This window comes from Scatophagus argus, chromosome 10 (genome assembly GCF_020382885.2).
Source record: "Scatophagus argus isolate fScaArg1 chromosome 10, fScaArg1.pri, whole genome shotgun sequence".
NCBI lineage: Eukaryota > Metazoa > Chordata > Actinopteri > Scatophagidae > Scatophagus > Scatophagus argus.
The window spans coordinates 21820485-21840089 of NC_058502.1; the positions used below are offsets into that span (position 1 = coordinate 21820485).

General features: G+C 41.0%; 2 protein-coding genes across 5 annotated transcripts in view; one reads left to right on the plus strand and one right to left on the minus strand.

Annotated features, from left to right (window-relative positions):
• si:ch211-189a15.5 lies at positions 1-8214 on the minus strand. Its single transcript, XM_046401678.1, has 6 exons — positions 7796-8214; positions 4803-4912; positions 3981-4107; positions 3682-3807; positions 2411-2921; positions 1-1859 (listed from the first exon to the last, which is right to left on the minus strand). Exons 1-6 carry the CDS (start codon positions 8129-8131, stop codon positions 1492-1494), a joined length of 1578 nt encoding a protein of 525 aa, XP_046257634.1. The 5' UTR covers positions 8132-8214; the 3' UTR covers positions 1-1491.
• Positions 7915-19605, plus strand: part of nvl (nuclear VCP like) — a 22159-nt gene continuing 10468 nt past the window's right edge. For 2 of the 4 annotated variants that reach the window (XM_046401674.1, XM_046401677.1), the window contains exons 1-12: positions 8530-8682; positions 10802-10876; positions 12102-12172; positions 12825-12877; positions 13218-13308; positions 13410-13470; positions 13724-13957; positions 15408-15510; positions 16853-16929; positions 17242-17376; positions 18845-18946; positions 19032-19149. In XM_046401674.1, coding sequence (XP_046257630.1) covers positions 10820-10876; positions 12102-12172; positions 12825-12877; positions 13218-13308; positions 13410-13470; positions 13724-13957; positions 15408-15510; positions 16853-16929; positions 17242-17376; positions 18845-18946; positions 19032-19149 — 1102 coding nt within the window. In that variant the 5' untranslated portion in view covers positions 8530-8682; positions 10802-10819. Of the gene's footprint in view, positions 8054-8529; positions 8683-9574; positions 9762-10801; positions 10877-12101; positions 12173-12824; positions 12878-13217; positions 13309-13409; positions 13471-13723; positions 13958-15407; positions 15511-16852; positions 16930-17241; positions 17377-18844; positions 18947-19031; positions 19150-19605 lie in introns of those variants that run through there. The other 2 variants (XM_046401675.1, XM_046401676.1) reach the window with 2 other exon arrangements.

Here is a 19605-nt window from a genome sequence, read left to right on the forward strand (position 1 = left end):
TTTCTTGTTCATATTCAGCAAACGGGCACCTTCACATATATCTATTAAATTTACAAGCTCCTGTCTCCCAGTCGCTGCTGCTGCTGCGATCCTCCATATTCGGCCTTGTCTACCACTGCCGACAGCTGATGAATACTGATATAACAGTGATGTTAGCATGAGCCGTGGGAGAAAAACCACATGAATTCTGATGAAAGTGGCCCATATAACAATGAAAAAAGATCAGATCTCAAGTGTTTCATGCTGTTCACGCTGTCATGAAAGACCAAATCACATATCAGCAAAAAAAAAAAGAATAAATAAATAAAATAAAATATTTGGACCACTTCTACCTGCAGACTGAATAAAGCCTAACATACCAAAGCCGTATGGTTTAGGCATTGTAAAGAAAGTGTTGGGCAGGCACAACAATTGTTTACCATGTGAGGTAACATTTTCTATGAAGACCACATCTATAGTGCATAATGTCCATAGATGTGGGGCATTCATGGTGCATTATAATGTATTCATAATGCTTTATGACTACATTCATAAACACATACAATGATTTCTGATGCACTAAATCAACACTCAAAAAACATTACAGATGTGACTCCTAATACCTTATGAGTGCCCATATAGACATATACACACACAACAGTTAACTGCGGTATGCTCGCAGTATGCCGTAACAGTCAATGCAGTATCATAGCACTCTCTTATGATGCAGTGTAGATTATTTCAAATTAATACACATTACACTTTACTGACCACCAACAAAGAAAAGTTACGATGAAGCATGCATTGGTATAGTTGCATCAGTATGTACTTCACTTTACTTACAATGACACCTTGATACTGCATGGACTATTATAACACACTATGAGTCCTTACTACAGTTGATTGTTGAGGTGTGTCTTCCCAGAAAGTGTTACCAAAACTGGCTGAATGAACAGTTTAGTTTTAGAAATAAAATAAAAAAATAAAATAGAAAAAAAAATAGGTGACGTGTGACGTGTCCACAATATTACATTTCACAAATACAAACACTTATTTACAATGTAACAAGCATAAAGAAAATCCACAACTACAATCAAATGTCTTGATCCACAGGACCCTAACTACGTAAGACAAGAAAGGATCCCATTCCAAGTCCTTTTTCCTTTTTGCAATCCTTTTCAGTATTTATTTAATCTTTTCTTGATTTAGAAAAAAAAACAAACGTTACATCCTCCAGCCAAGCAGCAGCAGCCGAAGCAATTTGTTTTAAAACAAAATCTCTACTTGCTTACTGCTAAATATTGATTAAAATGATGATTCACCTTGCTTGTATTGGTTGTGCTCGTATGGGTTCGCTCAGTAGTTTTGTTACTCATCATTTCCATACATGTAAATGAACCTCCATTTTGTTTCCTGTGATGCTCAACTATAACATAGCTGTGTGCCGGCTGCTCCTCCCCTCCTCAGCCCGCTTCAGTATGTTCTCCTTCCTGCTGCCCAGCGCCGCCTCCTTTACACCTCTGACAGTCTGCCCTCAGCAGGGAGGGGGGACACGGTGGGCTGCTTCTGCTCTCTCATCACAGCGGGGTCACACTGAGAGGGTCTGCTGCACCTAGCGTGGCTCAGTACTGGACCCGTCTCCATCACTGGTCTCCTGAGGTTCTGCTCCTCTGCCTCTCTTTCTGTGCTTGTCTTTCTTTCCTTCCTCCTCCTCTCTTTATTTGTGTTCTCCTGTCCTCTTTTGTGTTCTCCTTTCCCCCTCCATTCCTCTTTGGTCTCATGCACATGGAGATGGCCCATGCTCTCTGCCAGCTCTCTGAGTTGCTGGTCCTCGGTCAGCGAGGAAAGCCCCGGGCTGTCCGGCCTTTTATTTTGTTTGTCTGTGAAAAATCATATTAATGCTGCAATTCATTTTCAACATCCACAAATGCATTGAGCGACAGGGATGACTTATGTTTAGCTGTGTAGAACTTAAAACTGGTTAGCCCTAGCAGGAGGTCATGATCTGCACATGGTCTACTAATAAAATAGCAGGGTTAGTCAGATTATCAAAGTAATTATGTGTGAGAACCTACTTTTGGAAGATAATTGTATTTATAGTACATTTATTCAGTTATTCAGGTCTGATATATTTGCTATAAAAATGAAAATCTTACTTTCAAACTTTAGACCACTAATGGAACTGACTGAGGTACTTGTACTTTCTGTTTTCTGCTACTTTATACTTTCTCTCCACTACATTTTAGAGGTAAATATTATACTTTTTTTTACATAACTACATTTATTTGATAACTTACTAGTTACTTTGCAGAGGATCCTGCATTAGAGCCAAGTTAGCTAATTTTATGAATAATTAATTTTATTGGCAATCAGGGAAAAAAAGAAATGCTGACTATCAGTGCTGCTAATCGGTTTGTGCCTGGTGTGTTACCTGCTGCAGTCTGTGGTTGTGCCCAGGTAAGAGGCTCTGCTGTGGGCTGAGGCTCTCCAGGCTTCAGCCTCTGTCCTGCTGTGGATCCAGCTTTCAGTGTGATGTGCAGGGAGGCGGGCAGAGCATGACTGAGCTTATCATCAACTCTACTTCTGTCAGTGTCAGCAAAGCCAGGGCTTCTGCTATCATCACCAAACACTTCAGCAGCTTTGCCGGCATCAGTTTTACTACGGATACTCGTAGTAACAGCAACATTACAATCTCTCGTGGGGAGCTCAGCAGCTTTAATGTCATTGCTGTAATTGTTAGTGCTGGCAGTTTGAATTGCTTTACAGCTGCTCCTGCAGGCGTGTGCTCGGTGAGGTTTGCTCGGCAGCAGAGGGCGGCCCCTGAAGGCCAGGTCAGGGTAGGTGTTCTGCATCTCCATAATGGACTGGTCTTCAGTGAGGGGGCAGTGTTGAGGCTTGGGCTGGGGGTTCACCGTAAACCTGCTGTCCAAATATGGGGGTTCCTGGAGAAATAAAACAGAAATGGGTCCAGATGGTTTGTTAATCTGGTTCTTCAGTATGGGATGTCAAGCACTGTTGTTTTTTGTCATACATATGCTGGGATGCCCCGCAATCTCTACATGAAATATCACACAACGCACAATGGGTCTGGGTTGTTTGGTAATTAGTACTGATTCAGGGTAACATTTTTATTTGAGTAATTTTTGTGAGCACTTGGCCATCCTATGAAGAGAACTGCCAAACAGGCCATCCCCCATTTTGACTCATTTTATGGTCAACTTCATGGGAGAAAGTATCATTTGTGGTATGGATGAGGAGAGAATTTGGGAGTTGTTGATTTTGTTCAGATGGGTTGTTCATAGTTCAGATGATGTTGGCGAGCAGGCCACAGTGGCTGTCTACTGCCAGGGATCCAAACCTAAATGAGCACAGAGTTGTTTGTCACCTTCACCCCCCCCCCCCCTTTTCATTGTGCAGTTCTTAGTTAATATTTCATTTCTCTTCAGTTCTGATTTTTTTTTCTCCGTTTTGGCCAAGCTGACCTGCAGTGTAAATATGCTGCACCAATCCAGTGCTGACAAGAAAAAGCAAAATTAAGAACTTCCTATAATTGTTGCCACTGCAGGGAAGTGTTACTGCTGATGCTGAACACAGCAGTAAAGCTCACTTTGTATTTCTGTGTATTCCTCTCTGACCCCACTGCATTGCTGTCAGCTCCTTTTCTTTCTTCCTGTTCTTCTTCACACAGTCAACCAGTCCTACCTTTTTACCCTCTGCCTCTTCTTTCTTCTTCTCCTCTTCTTCCTTTTGCCCTATTGATGTCTTCTTTTCTGTGGGCTCTTCCAGTTTCATAGGTCGTCCTCTCCTCTGGAGAACCTTTAGCCACTCCTGCAGTGAAAGATTACAAGTGTCACATGGAAACTATGAAATGAGTTACTGCGTACTGTGACCATTAGGAAGAGGACAGGGAGACACTCAGGCACTACCTAATATAATGTAGTGTAATCAGCTGCCATTTGATTGGCAAAGATAAAACACAGTTGGATGATTTGCGAGCTTACCTGTGGTGCCAGCTGCTCCTTGTCAAGGAGCTCCTGGAGGTGGTAACATTCCACCCTGGCCACAAGTAGCTCAAAGCCCACCAGCATGGCTCTGTCCGGGTTAGCATCCTCACTGAGTCTGTACTCACTGAAATACATCAACCAGTAAAGAGGACAACTGTTGAGAACAAGACCAAAAGTGATGGGAAGAGCACATCAAATGTCCCGTTAACAAGTGACAGAAACTGGTTTGAACCCAGCATCCAGTAACCTCCCTCCCAGTTCACCCATCTTAAAACCTGCCCATCCAATTACAAACCCGGTTACCAGCTGCACCCTGACGGTGCCCTCGGTGCACATGATCAGGCTTCCATAAGGCTAAGCAGATATAGTGTATTGGTAAAGCTATTAGCAGGGTAGTTGCACAAGAATAGGAAAGCAAAGTCAAAATTTTCCAGCACTGACATGCTAACTTCACAGCTGTGAGTACTAACAAAATCCACTAACAACCACAGTGAAATTAGTTTTAGGCTGAAGAAGTGTCAACTGCCTGGGAGTTTTGGGGTTGAATATTTTCAAAATCTACCAACCCCAGCTTCAAGAGAGAAAATATGAACAGTAACACTCAACAGTTGTGAATGAGGCTTATTATGTCCAGGGTGCCATTTTCTTTACGTTTTTCCTTCTCACTCACTTGACTGTAGTTCAGGTCATACAGTTTAGAAGTGAATGTGTGTATAGCGTATGTTTCTCCTGGCATGGACGGACCCTAGCAGCTGTAGGGACAGGCCTTGGGGAATTTAACATCACTGTCAACATCATCGTCTTCTCCTTGCTCCTTACCTTTGGGGAGTTTCAGTATGGGGCAGGTAGCCAATAGAGGCCAGGACTGACTGGATGGTAGAACGATTGAAAACAGGCAGCAAACAGTACACAAATGGACCTGTAAAAGTCTGACAGAGACACACAGAAACACATTTCATCTATTAGTAAATTTGAAAAAATGGTCATTTATAAAGGATCTCCTGAATTTGGTCATGTAAGGGCTGTAATGATATGAAGGAAATGGGACATTTATTTATAGTTGAAGAAAACGTGTCAGTGATGGGACAAAACAATGGGTGGACAAACAATGTGAGGAAGACACTAACAGGATTTGTATCAAGGCCTTTTCCCACCAAGGTCAAGAAAAAAATGTCGCCATTTTTTTTCATCGTATTAGGCTTCCATAGATTTACATGCAGTGTGTTTACACTGAAAAAGTGACAAAATTACATACATTCAAAACATTCACAATGCAGTGAAAAAGAAACAGCTGTATACTGTAGAAGTTAGTGTATGTGTAGTACATGTACACATTTAGCATGTGGTACAGACACAGCTACTCTTTCTAAATGACCCCAAACATATCTTTGACCTTTCTGTACAACAGTTTAGTTGTGATAGATACACTAACACAATACAGATATCTGCAATAAGCTAACGTCCACTGAAAATGTCAATCTGCCAATTTATCAGTCAGGCTTTAATCTGCTAAGTAACTGTTGAGATATCTGTCTGTATCTACAGTGTTTGATGGAAAATCAACATAGTGTGACGGCAGTTCGTCAGATAGTCACAAAGCATCATTTATAAAGGTCACATACATGTGACACAATTGTTTTTCTCATAACTATCTTTTGTGTCTGCACCATGTTTGTCTGACTGAGTGAACACAACATTTATAAACCATACTGGAGTCACACAGACAGGCATACAAAAACCAGAATCCAGTGTTCAGATCCCATCAGGGGTTAGGTTCAGGCAACAAAAGCAGTTCAGTTAAGGTTAGGAAATGATATTACCAGTTTTTGAATCAACATTTAATCTATAGGTTTCACCAGTGTTTTAATGATCGATGGGACACAAAAGAAGAAGAACAATTTTTGGACTTTTTCTCTAATCTTTGATTTTTGGTGAGATATTAGATTATTGGAACATCTAGGGAAAAATAACTATTTGGTGGAGCTGTTAATAACTCAGACATCAGAAATGTGACCCTGACTACAAACTTCTCTTTGGAAGACATGAGAAGCCAAAAAGGTAGGAAACCACAGGTTTAGTCTCCAACAATGTCCTGCATTTTAAAAACTTATACATTAGAAGTTTTAGAATTATTATTATATATTCTGTTGTGTAAAATGTTCATCTTTAAAGTAACTAGTAAATAAAGCTGTCGGATAAACGGAGTGGAGTAAGTACAAAGTAGAATAAAACTGATGTAAAGTACAAATACCTCAAAATTGTAATTAAATACAGTACCTTAGTAACTCTCCATCACTGAGTTTTTGAAAATACATTTGATGTTCGGGATTTGCGGCCATGTACATGAATCCTATGGAGCACATTTTGTTACATTTGACATGCTCAGTTGGAAAGACAAGTAGAGGAACGGCCCCTCTGACGCTGCCATCATCAGACAGAGCCACAACGGGCCAAGAGGTGTTGAGCTTTGTGGTGACGTGTTGGACAAAAGGGATCTCCACAACGCTAACTGCTGAATCTGAACAGGTTCACAGGAATACTTCATTCCCACATTAACTTCCAACTCCTTCGGCTTTTCATAGCTATATTTCTATCTGAATCTGAACCATGTTGTTTGTGTATGCATACACTTACTGTACAGTGATGATCAAACTCTTATCATTTTTGGAACTATGCAATGTTAACTTACATGCATTAATGAAACCCGTCTTTAATTTAGCCTTGTTTTTGAGAATGAAAAACATTTTATGATCCTATGAACATATCAAAGCTCTTGTTGTTCATACATTTACTTGCACAGCACAATAGTGATATGAATAGTAGTAGTATAATTCTAAAATGATGAAGATGAACTGAATATAACTTTTTTATATTCTAAACTCTTGTGTCATTACTGGCCTCCATGTGGTCTCAGGTGTTTCCCCTCTCTGAGCCATCCTGCAGAGGAACAGGAAATGGAGCAACTCATCAAACCCTCTGAGAGCATTACAGGGGTTTCACCAGAATAACCACGTGTAAAAATACATAAATAAAGAATTCATTTTCAAATATGTACCTTAAAGCACAGTATCAGCTAACAAGATAAGCATGAAAAGGGACTTCTGGTGGTTCCTGTCTTACCACCACAGCTCGAGGCTTTGAAGCAAGTCCCTGTATCTTAAGCTAGTTTAAATAACATTACGACCTAATCTGATGCTTTGATTACATGTTGTATATTCATCGACTATTGTTAGTATTCTAACATATAAAACCTAAACCTGCTGCACAGAGACAGGGAGGAGTGGAGCATTAATGGCAGCCTGGCAGCTCATTTTTGATTCAAGGTACCCTAGTAGTTCTGAACATGTGCTCATTTGTAGGGAAAAGCTGGGCTGAGTATACAAGGCCCTCATGTAACAAGGGCCCCCAAAAGTGGACTGCCATGGCTTTAAGGATGGGGCCCAGGTTCAGGATTTTGTACTACGCACCTGGTTGTATGTAAAAGGGAACTTCTAGGGGCTGTATCTGTTTTGTCTATCTTGTTTAAATTGTCACATTCTTGTAATGCAGGTTTGGAAAAAAATACAACATATCCATAATTCCACAACTAACGCAGTGTTAACGGTTTCAATTGCATTTGGCACTTAATGTAATAAATTGTAACAATATTATATCACATCAGAAATTAAAATACAGAACACTAAACGTTGGACAGCACACAATTCCAGGCAGTGGCCTAACCATTCCATTCATATACCATAAACAACACTAGGCCTACCTGGAAGATAGGAGTGGTTAAAGAAGGAAAGACAGAAAGAAAGAAAGAGCACCACCTTAAGTGTCTTGATTTCCTTCTTCCAGGGTTGAAGGAATAGATTGACGCAGATCGTTTCCAATATTTCCACGGCTTTGATGAAAGCCGACAGTTTCCTGCAGTCTGGGCTCAGGGCACCACAATACTCAATTAGAGCCTGGTCAAATGGGAACACTGTGAAAGTTCCTCTGGGTTCTGGTTCCCTCAGCAGATACCGAGCCACCTTCTTCAGCAGGTCTTCATCGCGGCATAGCCGATCATCTGTACACTGCTGAAGGTAATAGTTCACATAATCCTCATAAACCTCCTGACGGGAAACCTCCACATGTTCTGCTGTTCTCATACCGTCCTTCATGACTGTTCCACCGACCGATACACTGCCGATTTCTAGTCAAACTATAATGAGGAAGTATAGCTGTCAAACAACTTGACGGAGGAAGTGAAAGTGTGAGCAGCTCAGCTACTATTATTTATTCCCCAATAGTCCATATAAAGTAAGCACGTAATTTTTTTTTGAAAAAATACGTAAAATAAAAAAATTTAAACTTTCAGTACATTTGGACAAAACTGTGTAATTGCTATCTGCTGTTAGTGTGCTGTTATTTCAAATTCGTTCATACATTAATTCACACCCATTCATTCAGGAACTCGTGGGATGGCAAATACTGCTATACAAGCTGAAACAAAATCGAAATTATATATTTATTCATTAGAAATCATATGCTAGGATATTTGTCAACAAATGATGTTTTTTATTTTGAAAACCCTTACCCGGATGTGTTCAGTTTTAGTTCTGGGGTCTGTGTCCTGTCTTGTAGTCACGCTGCCAGACAGTAAATAGAGTTTATAGTCATTTTACGGAGATAAATTGGTTATATTTTGCTATGTGGTGGCGTTATTATTGAGGTAAGTAAACACGTGTCATAGAGTTAGTTTTTCTTTGGTTAAACTACTGGGAGTTCGTATATTTTGGTTGAGAAATGTCATGTCTGTTTACACATTGGAACCAGTGGTAAATATGACACTAGCTCACATTGGCCCTTCATTATTCAGGATTTGCCGGTGTACCATTAATGTTTCCTTTTTTTAAAATTTTAAATGGAGTGGTAACTCCAGTTCTACGAGGACGTGCCGTAGCCCTCTAACGGGCTTCTATTGGTTAACCCCATCGAGGGTCCGCCTCTGTAGCCATCGCTCACTTAAAAACATCTGAACCTGAGCCTCATCTCATCTCTCAAGCATGAGTTTAAAACGCCTGTGACCATCTCAGTAAACAACCACAAGTAGTGCAGTTAATCACAGACAGGCATGCAGCCTCTTGAGCTTCATCAAATAATGATAAATGATTTCTGCAAAAAACAGGTCGCTCATGTGCTGCAGGTTTGCAGCCCACTGGCTGCTGTCATGCCAGTGAATGCAACGCACACTCAGCATGTGGAGTCCAGGCTGTGCCTTTGATGCTGGAAGTCTTATCGATGTTGTCCCCGCTGCATTTTTTGCCTACTGAGGTTGTAAGTTTAACTAACATGAATGCCTCTCTTAAACAGTCGGCATGGCCGTATCCCAGCCGTGTTGCTTGTGTGCAACTTAACAGTTTTTTTTTTATTTACTCCAGAAATAGCTGATATCCATTAATAGCAAGTGACTTGTGTAACCACATCCTTAACATTAATAACTGTACTTGGTCTCGCCGATACAGAAAGTTCAGGTATTGCAATCAGTGTCAGGAAGGGAAAAAAATTGTATCGGAACATCTCTAGCATGGAGCACCAGATAACGGCTGTTGCCTCTGTCACAGGTGGTGGGCGATGGAGGGAGCTACAAATTACAATCAGGGCAGGAGTCAGCCTGGGCTTGGAGCCTCCAGCCAAAGCAGTAGAAACAGATAAAGCTCACAAGTAACAGTATACATCTCAGCAACACAGAAGGGTGACGAGACATGATGAATGAAGATCTTGCTCTAGGTGGTTGAGTTAAGAAGTGAGGTGAGCAGTGGATGCACTGGTATTTATTTTTAATGTGTGATTGCCACCACCTGATTGGGTGGTGAAGTGCAAAGTTTTGCCTCAGGGTGCCAATGTGGAGCCTCGATAGGGTTAACCAGCAGCACGTACTAAGCCCATAAAAGGGCTTGGCATGAAATAAGCCTTCAAAATGATTCTGTAGAAAGAGTAATAATAGTCATGGCTTTTAAAAACCAATCAAAATTAATTTCTTCGATCAATATCCCCCACATTAGCCACCCTACATAGACAGAATTATTGACCGTAACACCAACAAGGACTTTAGTGACATTGCATTCTAAATACACAGACAGCTTTGCACCTATAACAGCTTCCACTCTTCTTTTTTTGCCCATTCATGCAGTAGAGCATTTGTGAGGTCAGGCACTGATGTTGAATGAAAAGACCTGGATCACAATCTCTGTTCCAGTTCATCCCAAAGGTGTTGGATGGGGTTGAGGTCAGGGCTCTGTGTGGGCCAGTCAAGTTCTTCCACACCAAACTCATCCAAAAATGTCTTTATGGACTTTGCTTTGTGCACTGGGACACAGTCATGCTGGAATAGAAAAGGACCTTCTCTAAACTGCCACAAAGTTGGAAGCATAGCGTTGACCATAATGTCTTGGTATGCTGAAACTAAGGGGCCGAGCCCAACCCCATCCAACATCATAAGGAGGTGTGTCTGGATACTCTTGTCTATATAGTGTATTTTCAGCTACTCAGATGTGACAGTTTGCTACTGTCGGAACAGTATTTTTTTACTTACCTATTAAAAAGTGTATATGCAAATTATTCAAATGATAATGAGAATGGAAATAACCCTTGTCCCTGCTTCATATATGTAAGTGTGAATGTGTATCGCAGTGTGTAGACATTTGATCTGCTCTGCTGAGTGACACCTGTATGGTATCTGTCATGCAAATCAGAAATTTTGGGGAAGCATTGATTTTAGGCAGATTTTTCTTTTCAGTTTCATGCTCTGATTACATTCTTATTTTAGTCTTCTTCTGAATGTCTTGCAGACTCAGAGAAGGACAGACATGAAGAAGAGAAATGGTGGCTGGGTGGACAGTCGGCTCAAACAGAGAGTGGAGGAGGTACAGGTCTATCTCCTCATTGTCCCTGGGCTGTACGTTATGAGTTTGGTGGTATTTATTTTGAAGAATAAGCCTAAATGAAAATGTTTGGGTAGTCTGTCAAATTTAGTCCAAGAAGATAAGCTTCCATACTGTAATGTATTGCATCATATCATACACACACACGCACAGACACACGAACCAAAGCAATTTTTAGAGCACATCCTTCATAAAACATAAAAAAAATGGGGCCAATCAAGACATGAAACATATTACAAGAAGGGAAATAATACTAATGAACTTAGTCTCCACAGCACTTCGTCCAAAAGTTCATGGACACCTGACCTGACTCATTCTAAAAATTTAAGCATTAATATGGAATTGGACCCCCCCCCCTCCTTTGCAGCTATAATAGCTCCCACTCTTCTGGGAAGGTTTTCCACAAGATTTATGGATTGTTTGTAATAATGTGTAGCCAAATCAGCTCAAAGGTGTTCAGTGAGCTTGAAGCCAGATAAGGAAGCATCACCGGAGTCCAGCTGTGGCGTTCGTTACACCACACCTGCTGACATTTGGTATTGCGTTTGGTTATAAGAAGATAGTGTGCAGCTGCTCAGACATGGAAACCCATTTTTGTCTCGATGCACAGTTCATGTTTTGGAACTCTGCGGTGAGCCATTTAGCAGGAGATAGGTGATTTGTACTCACTCACTCTTGAGCTGTTGTTCCACAATAAAAGCACTCACAGTTGACTGGGCCATATCAAGTAGGACAGACATTTCAGGGACGTACTTGTGTCAAAGATGGATCTTTATGGCTCGTTCTAAATTTAGATATTTGTCTGCTGAGATTTAATGGCTATGTGCTGTATTTTTTGCAACTGTTAGTGATTGGTTTGGCTGAAACACCTGAACTCAATAATTAGGAGTGTCCACTGACTTTTGGTCATTTAGTCTGCATCAAACAGCAACTGAACAGAAAAGAAGGATAAATCTTATAGTAATAGTGATTAATGTTTTAAATCATGGACAGTATGGTAACCATCCTACCACTGGCGTTATGAGGGACTCAAAAAAATGATGCCACCTAAATGAAATATCCTCAGTCTCTTTTTATTTTCATGAATTTCACATTTTTCTTGTGTAATTTTTCTTGTGAACTGATCATATGATCTTAGACCGGGTGTGAATTTCTGATCGCAGTGTCAGTCATCCTGGCTATGTTTCATTTTGAACTTTGTTCTCAGTATCTGGCATCCAGCAACAGCGAATATGTGGACCTGTCAGCCATTGCCCTGGACCTTCAAAAACTGTACAGGCAAGTTCATCAGACACTTTTTTTAAAATGTACGGACGTATTTTTTTTCTTTCTTTGAAGCTGGTCAGCATCTCTACCCTCACCGATACGCATGAGGTGAAACACCTCTCAGTATAACACAAGAGAATTCAACAGCAGCTCAAACTGCACTCCACAAAAATGATCGTACAGCTGAATCAATCAATCCCCAAAAGAGTGAGGGCAAGAACTGCATGTACCTGTAGCATCTTAATGAGGTTAAGTTATTGCAGGGTTGTTAGATAAGACTCTGGGTCCACATTGTATAGTTTTTTTAGGATGCTGTGGAGCGCTGGGATGAAGCATTTGTGCTCTGAGAGGAAAAAAAACCCACCACGTGTTGGTTGTGATTGGCGTTAGCTAGGTAGCTAACTAACTTAATACTATCATAACAGAGGGTTGACTACACAGAACAACAAGCATACAACTTGTCAGGTGATAAAAGAACAACACTCACCAGCAGCATTCAGTGTTCAGATGATCTTCTACAAATGGGCTCTGAAAAAAAGACTCTAACACTTAAAAAAAAATGTTTCTGTGAATCCAAATACTGTGTGTGTGTTGGTATGTATGTCTGTAAATTGAAAGTCCGTAAGTATTTGTAATTAAGTATTTTTTTTTTTTGTATCCTAAGAATGGAGTATGGTAGAAGAAACAAGACAGCTTTCAGGATTCAAGTAGAGAAAGGTAAGACAAGCACAAGTACATTGATGCCCTGTTATACTGAGACAGTAGTTTGACTTGCATGTGTTTTCAGGGTGATCCTTCTAAACTTTAAATTCACACCCAGAAGTGTCTGTTCTAGTCAGAATGATATGATTATTGTCATGTGACTATGGGAGAAAAGACCTCATGTCAAGATGAAAAAAATCCACGAAATAATTCTGAGAAAACAAAAACAACACACATGATCTCTCCAGCCTCGCCTTGTATCAACCGATCCGTTCCAGTTTACACGATTGAGCACTTCTTTAGGAATGTGTATTGTGAGGAGCTCTGATTTGTCTCTTCCATCTGCCTCTCATAGTATATGAAGCGATCACGAAGGAGTCGGACCTCAATGATCTGGAGAGCAAACACTTAGCCAAGAGAGCCAAGCACAGCCACAATGACACAGGGTACTGCCGGGCCTTCCTCCTCTAATGCTCGTTCTCTCTGCTGTACTCATACTCTCTTTTTAGGTGTATAACTAATGCCATTCAAACCTGTGTGTTCGCAGTGAAGGCAGCAGCAGCTCAGAGGAGTCGTCTGACACTGATGACCAGGTTCTGGAGAACACCGTAAGAAATGATATGAAGGTTAAATCAGAGAAATAACGGTAGAAGTGAGAGGGTTGTAGCTTCCATTACATTACGTCACCCCATGCTGTTGGTGTAATCATGTATTTACCACTCAGAGAGCTCTTAGGCTGCACGGTCCTTTCAGTGAAAGATTTAAATAATTGCTAATTGCTGTGACATGTAAGAGATTGTTTAATCACCCATTTAACAACAGCCCTTTTTGACAATGAGACGTTGTTGTTGCTATCCACAGCCTACCAACCACATGAACAGCTCTCTTACATCTCTGTACCGGAAGGGACACCTGGACTCCAACACCTGCTCACCCAGGAGAGATCAGCCTGATGCCAGCACGGCCAGCCCCGCTCTTAGTGCAGGGACGCTCATTTCCTCAGGGGGCTGGTTCATTGATCGAGGCAAAGGCCCAGAAAAGAGCAACATCCTCATCGACCTGTGTGAAGAGGAACCAACTAATGCTACAACAAATGTAAGTACCTGTGGAGGGCATGTCTGCATGTTAAGACACAGAACAGTTAACATCCTGACTTTGTAACTAAGCAGGTGTTAAGCAGAAACCTGTACATTTGGCTGGATTTTCTCATCATAACCGTTCATCCTCACTTATTCCACCTGAGATAAAAGCAGAGAGGATGTATATACTCAGAAGTTAGTATTAAGCAAACTGGCGGTATCACTTAGTGCAGGATACATGTCTCTGTTTACTCTACTTTACTCTACTTTGTGATATTCAGCAGGCCTAATGAGTAATGAACCGGCAGTGGTATTGTATGGACCCAATGTCGGCTATACATGTTTGACCTAAGACAGACATGTCAATAGTCTGACGCCATCAGCATCAGGTGTGGGATGTGTGAAATACAGAGCTCGTTATGAAGTCTGATTTTTCAGGTGGACTGATGCTCAGTGTTTAGCATAACTGGGTACTGGAAATGCAACTGTTGTTGTGAGTCCATTTATATGATTGCTATTTTTTTTTATTATTTAAGATAAGAGATAAGATAAGATATTCCTTTATTAGTCCCAACAGTGTGGAAATTCACATTGTCACAGCAGCGCAGGGATATTAAATAAAGGTACAGATAAATAGAATAAAAGCATGCAAAGTAAATTAACGAATATTTACACCAAATGTTTTTTGTTAAAAAGAAACTTGAGAGGGCTTCCTGGGACACAGCTGATTAATGACTTGTGCACGTAATAGAAACTTCCTCCTCCGCCCTGAAGTGTCTGAAGAGTGTTGGGCTTTCCCCTTTGCTCATTGCTCTTTCAAAATGAATAAACACAAATGTTAGTTACATAATTTAATTCCAGATTCTGTGAGTATAGGCGCAGTCCTCAAAGACAGAAGCAGGATGTGGTCCACGCACCTCTTTGTCCACAGCAGACACAAGACACAACCACTTCACAATAAATCATTCACCAGTCCATCCCTCGTCAATGCGTCGCTGCAATAGCACATCACAGTACACCATATGTGCACACATGCCACAGAGACAGTACATTGCATGGTAATCACCATGAGGCAGCGAAACTGGAACACAACATAAAACCTACTGCTGTGAGACGATGGTCATATGCTGTAACAGTCACTCATGACAAAAGTGACAATAGGGAGTGAGTCATAGAAATACCAGGAACATCTGCAGATAGAAACAGGAAAGAGCAGGAGGATTATTAGAAAAGGTTCTCTTTCAGATCAATACACTTTCCACTCTTAAAATGAGTGGAAAGTGTATTGTTCGTCAACTTTTTTTCACTCAAGTGTAGCTTAACCACGTCACACGATCTGTTCTGATCACCTGATGATCTCACCTCTGACTCTAGGTATTTCATGAAGACATTTACTTTGTACTAAACGTGTTCAGCTGACGTTGACAATTTGTACGGTGACAGCCATTTTTTTTTGTCGCCACCAGACAGATGTGTCTATGCTGCAGCCTGAGAAATCGCATAAAAAGTCAAAAAAAAGGACGAAGATCTCCTCTGAAACAACTGAGTCTCGCACCTTCAACAAGAAAGGTACTGCTTCTTCTAGCTTACCTCTCTATGAACTATGCTTTCTTAACCTGTTACTGAACACTGCACAACAATGTTTTTTGTTGAGTTTGTTAGTACACAAGAAGGCAAGAACGGCGAGGCTTGTTGTTGTTTTCGCAAGATAACGGGTTAATTATCTCATTATCTTGAGAAAAGGTATCGTCTCTATTGCTGTCTCAAGGCAGATTTCTGGAGATAACTTGATACAACATTGGTTCCAGTCACAGTCATATTATGCGGTATGAATTATTATCACGTATAGTGACACAGGTTGCATTGTCATGTATCAGAAAGCTGAATGAAAGCATTGTGATGTGCATAACATCGATCCAGACAGACCGACCGATGTGTACGCCGTTTAGGGTTTGGGATCTTGTGCATCTGTCCTACATGAGCAAATTCCGCCTGCGTTAGACCTGCATTCTGCATCGATCACTAATGAGTACTTGCTACAGTGGTCAACTCGCCATCTGTGCAGGCTGGCATGGCACCACTGATCTCTTAAGTATTAGAAGTAATAAGAGGAACAAGTAGAGGTCGACAGATGGTGGGTTCTCAGAGGCTGATATAATAACGATAGTTTGTAGGAGGAAGAAGCGATAGCCAATTAATCGATTGACGTCACCCCTCACTCCCAAGCCCCAGTCTATGACTTTATTAGAGACTGAATAACTGTTGAACTGAATGTCAAGTCAAAATAATCACTACCTAATAGATTAATTTCAAAATGAGCATCTAACTCAAAATAATTAATCAATAAATATGGAACTTCAGACTCCCTATAAAAACATCCACGTGGAGGTTTATTATTGTCCCTCAGAGTCGGTAATTCAAGTTGAGAAGCTGCCTGCTGAAGGCTGTTCAGCCATTGGCCACTACCAGAGTCGAGTTAAGTCGATATAGGTAGTTTGAAAAATGTCCTTTTAGTGCCAATTAATTGACCAAACTCCAGACTGATTCACTGGTTTATCTCTAGCAATCAACCTTTTGTTTCCTTGTTAATGTAAGAAAATAAAAGCTCCATTGAGATAACAAACTAATTGACTCATAATTCTGAGACAAATAATTTCAAGCTTGGCCACCCTGGACTTCCATATGTCAAGCTAAAACTATTTTCCTTATTGTTCGATGTATTTATTTTGTTTGTTGTGTAATGTTCCTTTACTTATTGTGTAACGTTTATTATTTACTGTAATGTCTATTTATTGTTTATTTGCTTAAATTGCCAGATCAATCAATTGATAAATAGAAAAATCATGAGATCTGTAACAGTCCACTATGTTGCATTTCAAGTCGTTTTTTTTCTGTATGAATGACCTCTCAGCCAAGTCAAAGTCCCCGGAGCTGCAGTATCCCTCTCTGAAGTTTGAAGACGTGGGAGGTAATGAAGAGACGTTAACTGTAAGTACCTTTAACCTTGATATTTTATTACTGTACCAGAATCTCCTAAGTCAATTCACTTTATTTATATAGTGCCAAATCATAGCAGAATTTAACTCACGGCAGTAGGTCTTGACCATACTTTGAATATAGTTCTTAATAGAGAGAGACCCAATATGAGCAAACACAAGAAAAAAAACTGCAGGAGTTAAAAGTCAGTCAGAAGTTTTTAAATCCGACATAAAGGGCCTTCAGTTTCCCCAGTGATGAGTGTGTATTATTTTACCCATTTGTCCTGTAGTCCTCACTCTCCGTTAACTGGCATTGTTGCAGGAGGTGTGTAAGCTGCTCGTCCACATGCGTCACCCTGAGGTGTACCAGCAGCTGGGAATGGTTCCTCCGAGGGGCTTTCTCCTTCATGGACCTCCTGGCTGCGGAAAGACCCTGCTGGCTCAGGCTGTGGCCGGGGTGAGTACCAGACAACCCCAGGCCAAAGAGAAAAGAGCTTCCCGTTGAAAGCTGATGCTGTTCTACATAAACAGTACAAAACAGGATGGACGATATGTATTTATGCATATATGATACGTATAGCAGTGGGCAGCTCTAGATCATACTCTTTAATTAGGTCATTAATACAGAGAAACCCAGCATTTCATATTTATTATTGCTACATAACAGTTTTCTTGAACATTATACCTTACCATGGCCTTTGCCTATGACGCATTTTCACGGCGGAAGGAGGAAACTAAATGGCCAATAGTGTGGTTAAGCTTCTCCAGAGTCAATGTTGGTTGCTTCAAGTGCAACAAGTCTTTTGTCTGTAAGGATGGGAACACGAGCAGCCTGTTTAAACATCTGCTGAAAGGGCATCACGTACAGGCAAGAGAAATGCACAGTTTTCAACAGCTAAGCTTGTAGTTCCTCTGTTGTATCTTACGTATGCTAGCAGCCTGGAGACCAAACATGGAGTTAACTAGATTCAGCCAGGCATTAATGTCTAGATCCCCATTCACTTCACATTTACATGCAACTCATTAACAGTCAGACTTGCCTTTTTGTCTTTCTTTTTTCTTGGTGGCCACTGTTTGCTGATTCTGAAAGGATTAAATCTGAGCATCAGACTCAGACTTTCTGTCCTTCAATTCTTCTTGAAGTGCGTTTGACCTTGAGGTTTTTGTTGAAGAAGCAGCCGCTTCCACAGCAGATCTTGAGTTTCCAAAGTGATGTGCTGAGGAGAAGGCGATTTCCCTCCTTTGAAACGTTGCACCCTTTTTGGATAAATGTTTAATCTGCACTCTCACATTTTCATTTAGGACTTCAGGTTTGCCAGTTGTGTCAGATTACCATTCAGTGATCTGTACTAAACGTTTCTCACAGCTCTGTTCTTTTTCTGTAAGCTCAGGTAGCACTATGAAGCAATTCATGGCTAGACAGTCTCTTTCTTTTCCGATTCACTTGACCTTTCCATCCTATGGCAGTCCACTGAGGATTGACCCATTCAAGTCAGACATTTGGTACGCCGTTGGGTCCATGCTAAAGGTCCACTGTGTCGGATTTAGTAGCGCTTAGGAGTGAGGTTGCATACTGCAGCTGATCACCCCTTGTCTCATCCTCCCCTATGGTGGTGGCCGCTAACAATGCAAAAAGCATGAAAGGTCCTCCACAGAGCCACCGTTTGGTTTGTCCTTTCTAGGCTACTGTAGAAACATGGCAGACTCCAAGGAAGAGGACCTGCACCTATAAAGAAAATACAGCTATTTTACAGTTATTTTCAGGAGATTATATACTAATGAAAACATTTACTAACTTTAAGAGAAGCTTCCAAAGGGTTTTGAAACAGTCACTAACACGACTACCCTTCCAGCTAGGTCTGAATGAGTGAGCCATCACTATGTGTTTAGTGTGCTTGTTAAATGAATATGATTGTGTGTTTCAGGAGCTGCAGCTGCCAATGCTGAAGGTGTCCGCCCCAGAGCTGGTTTCTGGAGTGTCCGGGGAGTCTGAACAGAAGCTCAGAGAGCTGTTCGACCTGGCTGTGGTCGGTGGTTTTTTTCTTACTGGGTTAGGGTTAGTTATTGACATATGATGAATAATGTTGCTTATGTCTCTCTTTCTCCTTGCAGAGCTCTGCCCCATGTATCCTCTTCATAGATGAGATAGATGCTATCACTCCTAAGAGAGAGGTGGCCTCTAAAGACATGGAGAGGAGGATTGTGGCCCAGCTGCTAACCTGCATGGATGGTACGATACATTGACTTGTAATTCTCCTGAGGAGACTGCACACTCAACTGGAATGAGCGGACTGGCGCTAGTCAAGTCTGCGTGATCTTGCATCTTTTGAGTAACTGCTGCTTGACCAGTCAGCAGTGGTGTTATTGATGGAACAAAAAAACAGAATGCCAGTTACTTACTATGGAGTCTTTGCAGTGTACAATGCGTGTATGTGAATTTAACATGGATGAAAGGTTGGTTATTAATATCACACTTCCCTGACATTTAACATGACATACTTTACAGGAAACCCCCCCCCCCCATCCCTGCAATAATGTCTCAGTCTTTTAAAGGAAGGGCTGGGACAAGATATCAGAACTAGAATATGTATGTATTACTTCCACTGGTGCCAAATATTGATACCGTTATTTATACATGCAGGTGCTCTAAATGGATTCCCTTGCCAGTTTGTCTGTTTGTCAGGCT

Coding starts and splice junctions, on each gene's coding strand:
- si:ch211-189a15.5 (XM_046401678.1), bottom strand. CDS start 8,131: ATGAAGGACGGTATGAGAACAGCAGAACATGTGGAGGTTTCCCGTCAG. Junction 4,108..4,802: donor CATACTGAAACTCCCCAAAG/GTAAGGAGCAAG, acceptor GATGTATTTCAG/TGAGTACAGACTCAGTGAGG. Junction 2,922..3,681: donor AAGAGGCAGAGGGTAAAAAG/GTAGGACTGGTT, acceptor TTATTTCTCCAG/GAACCCCCATATTTGGACAG.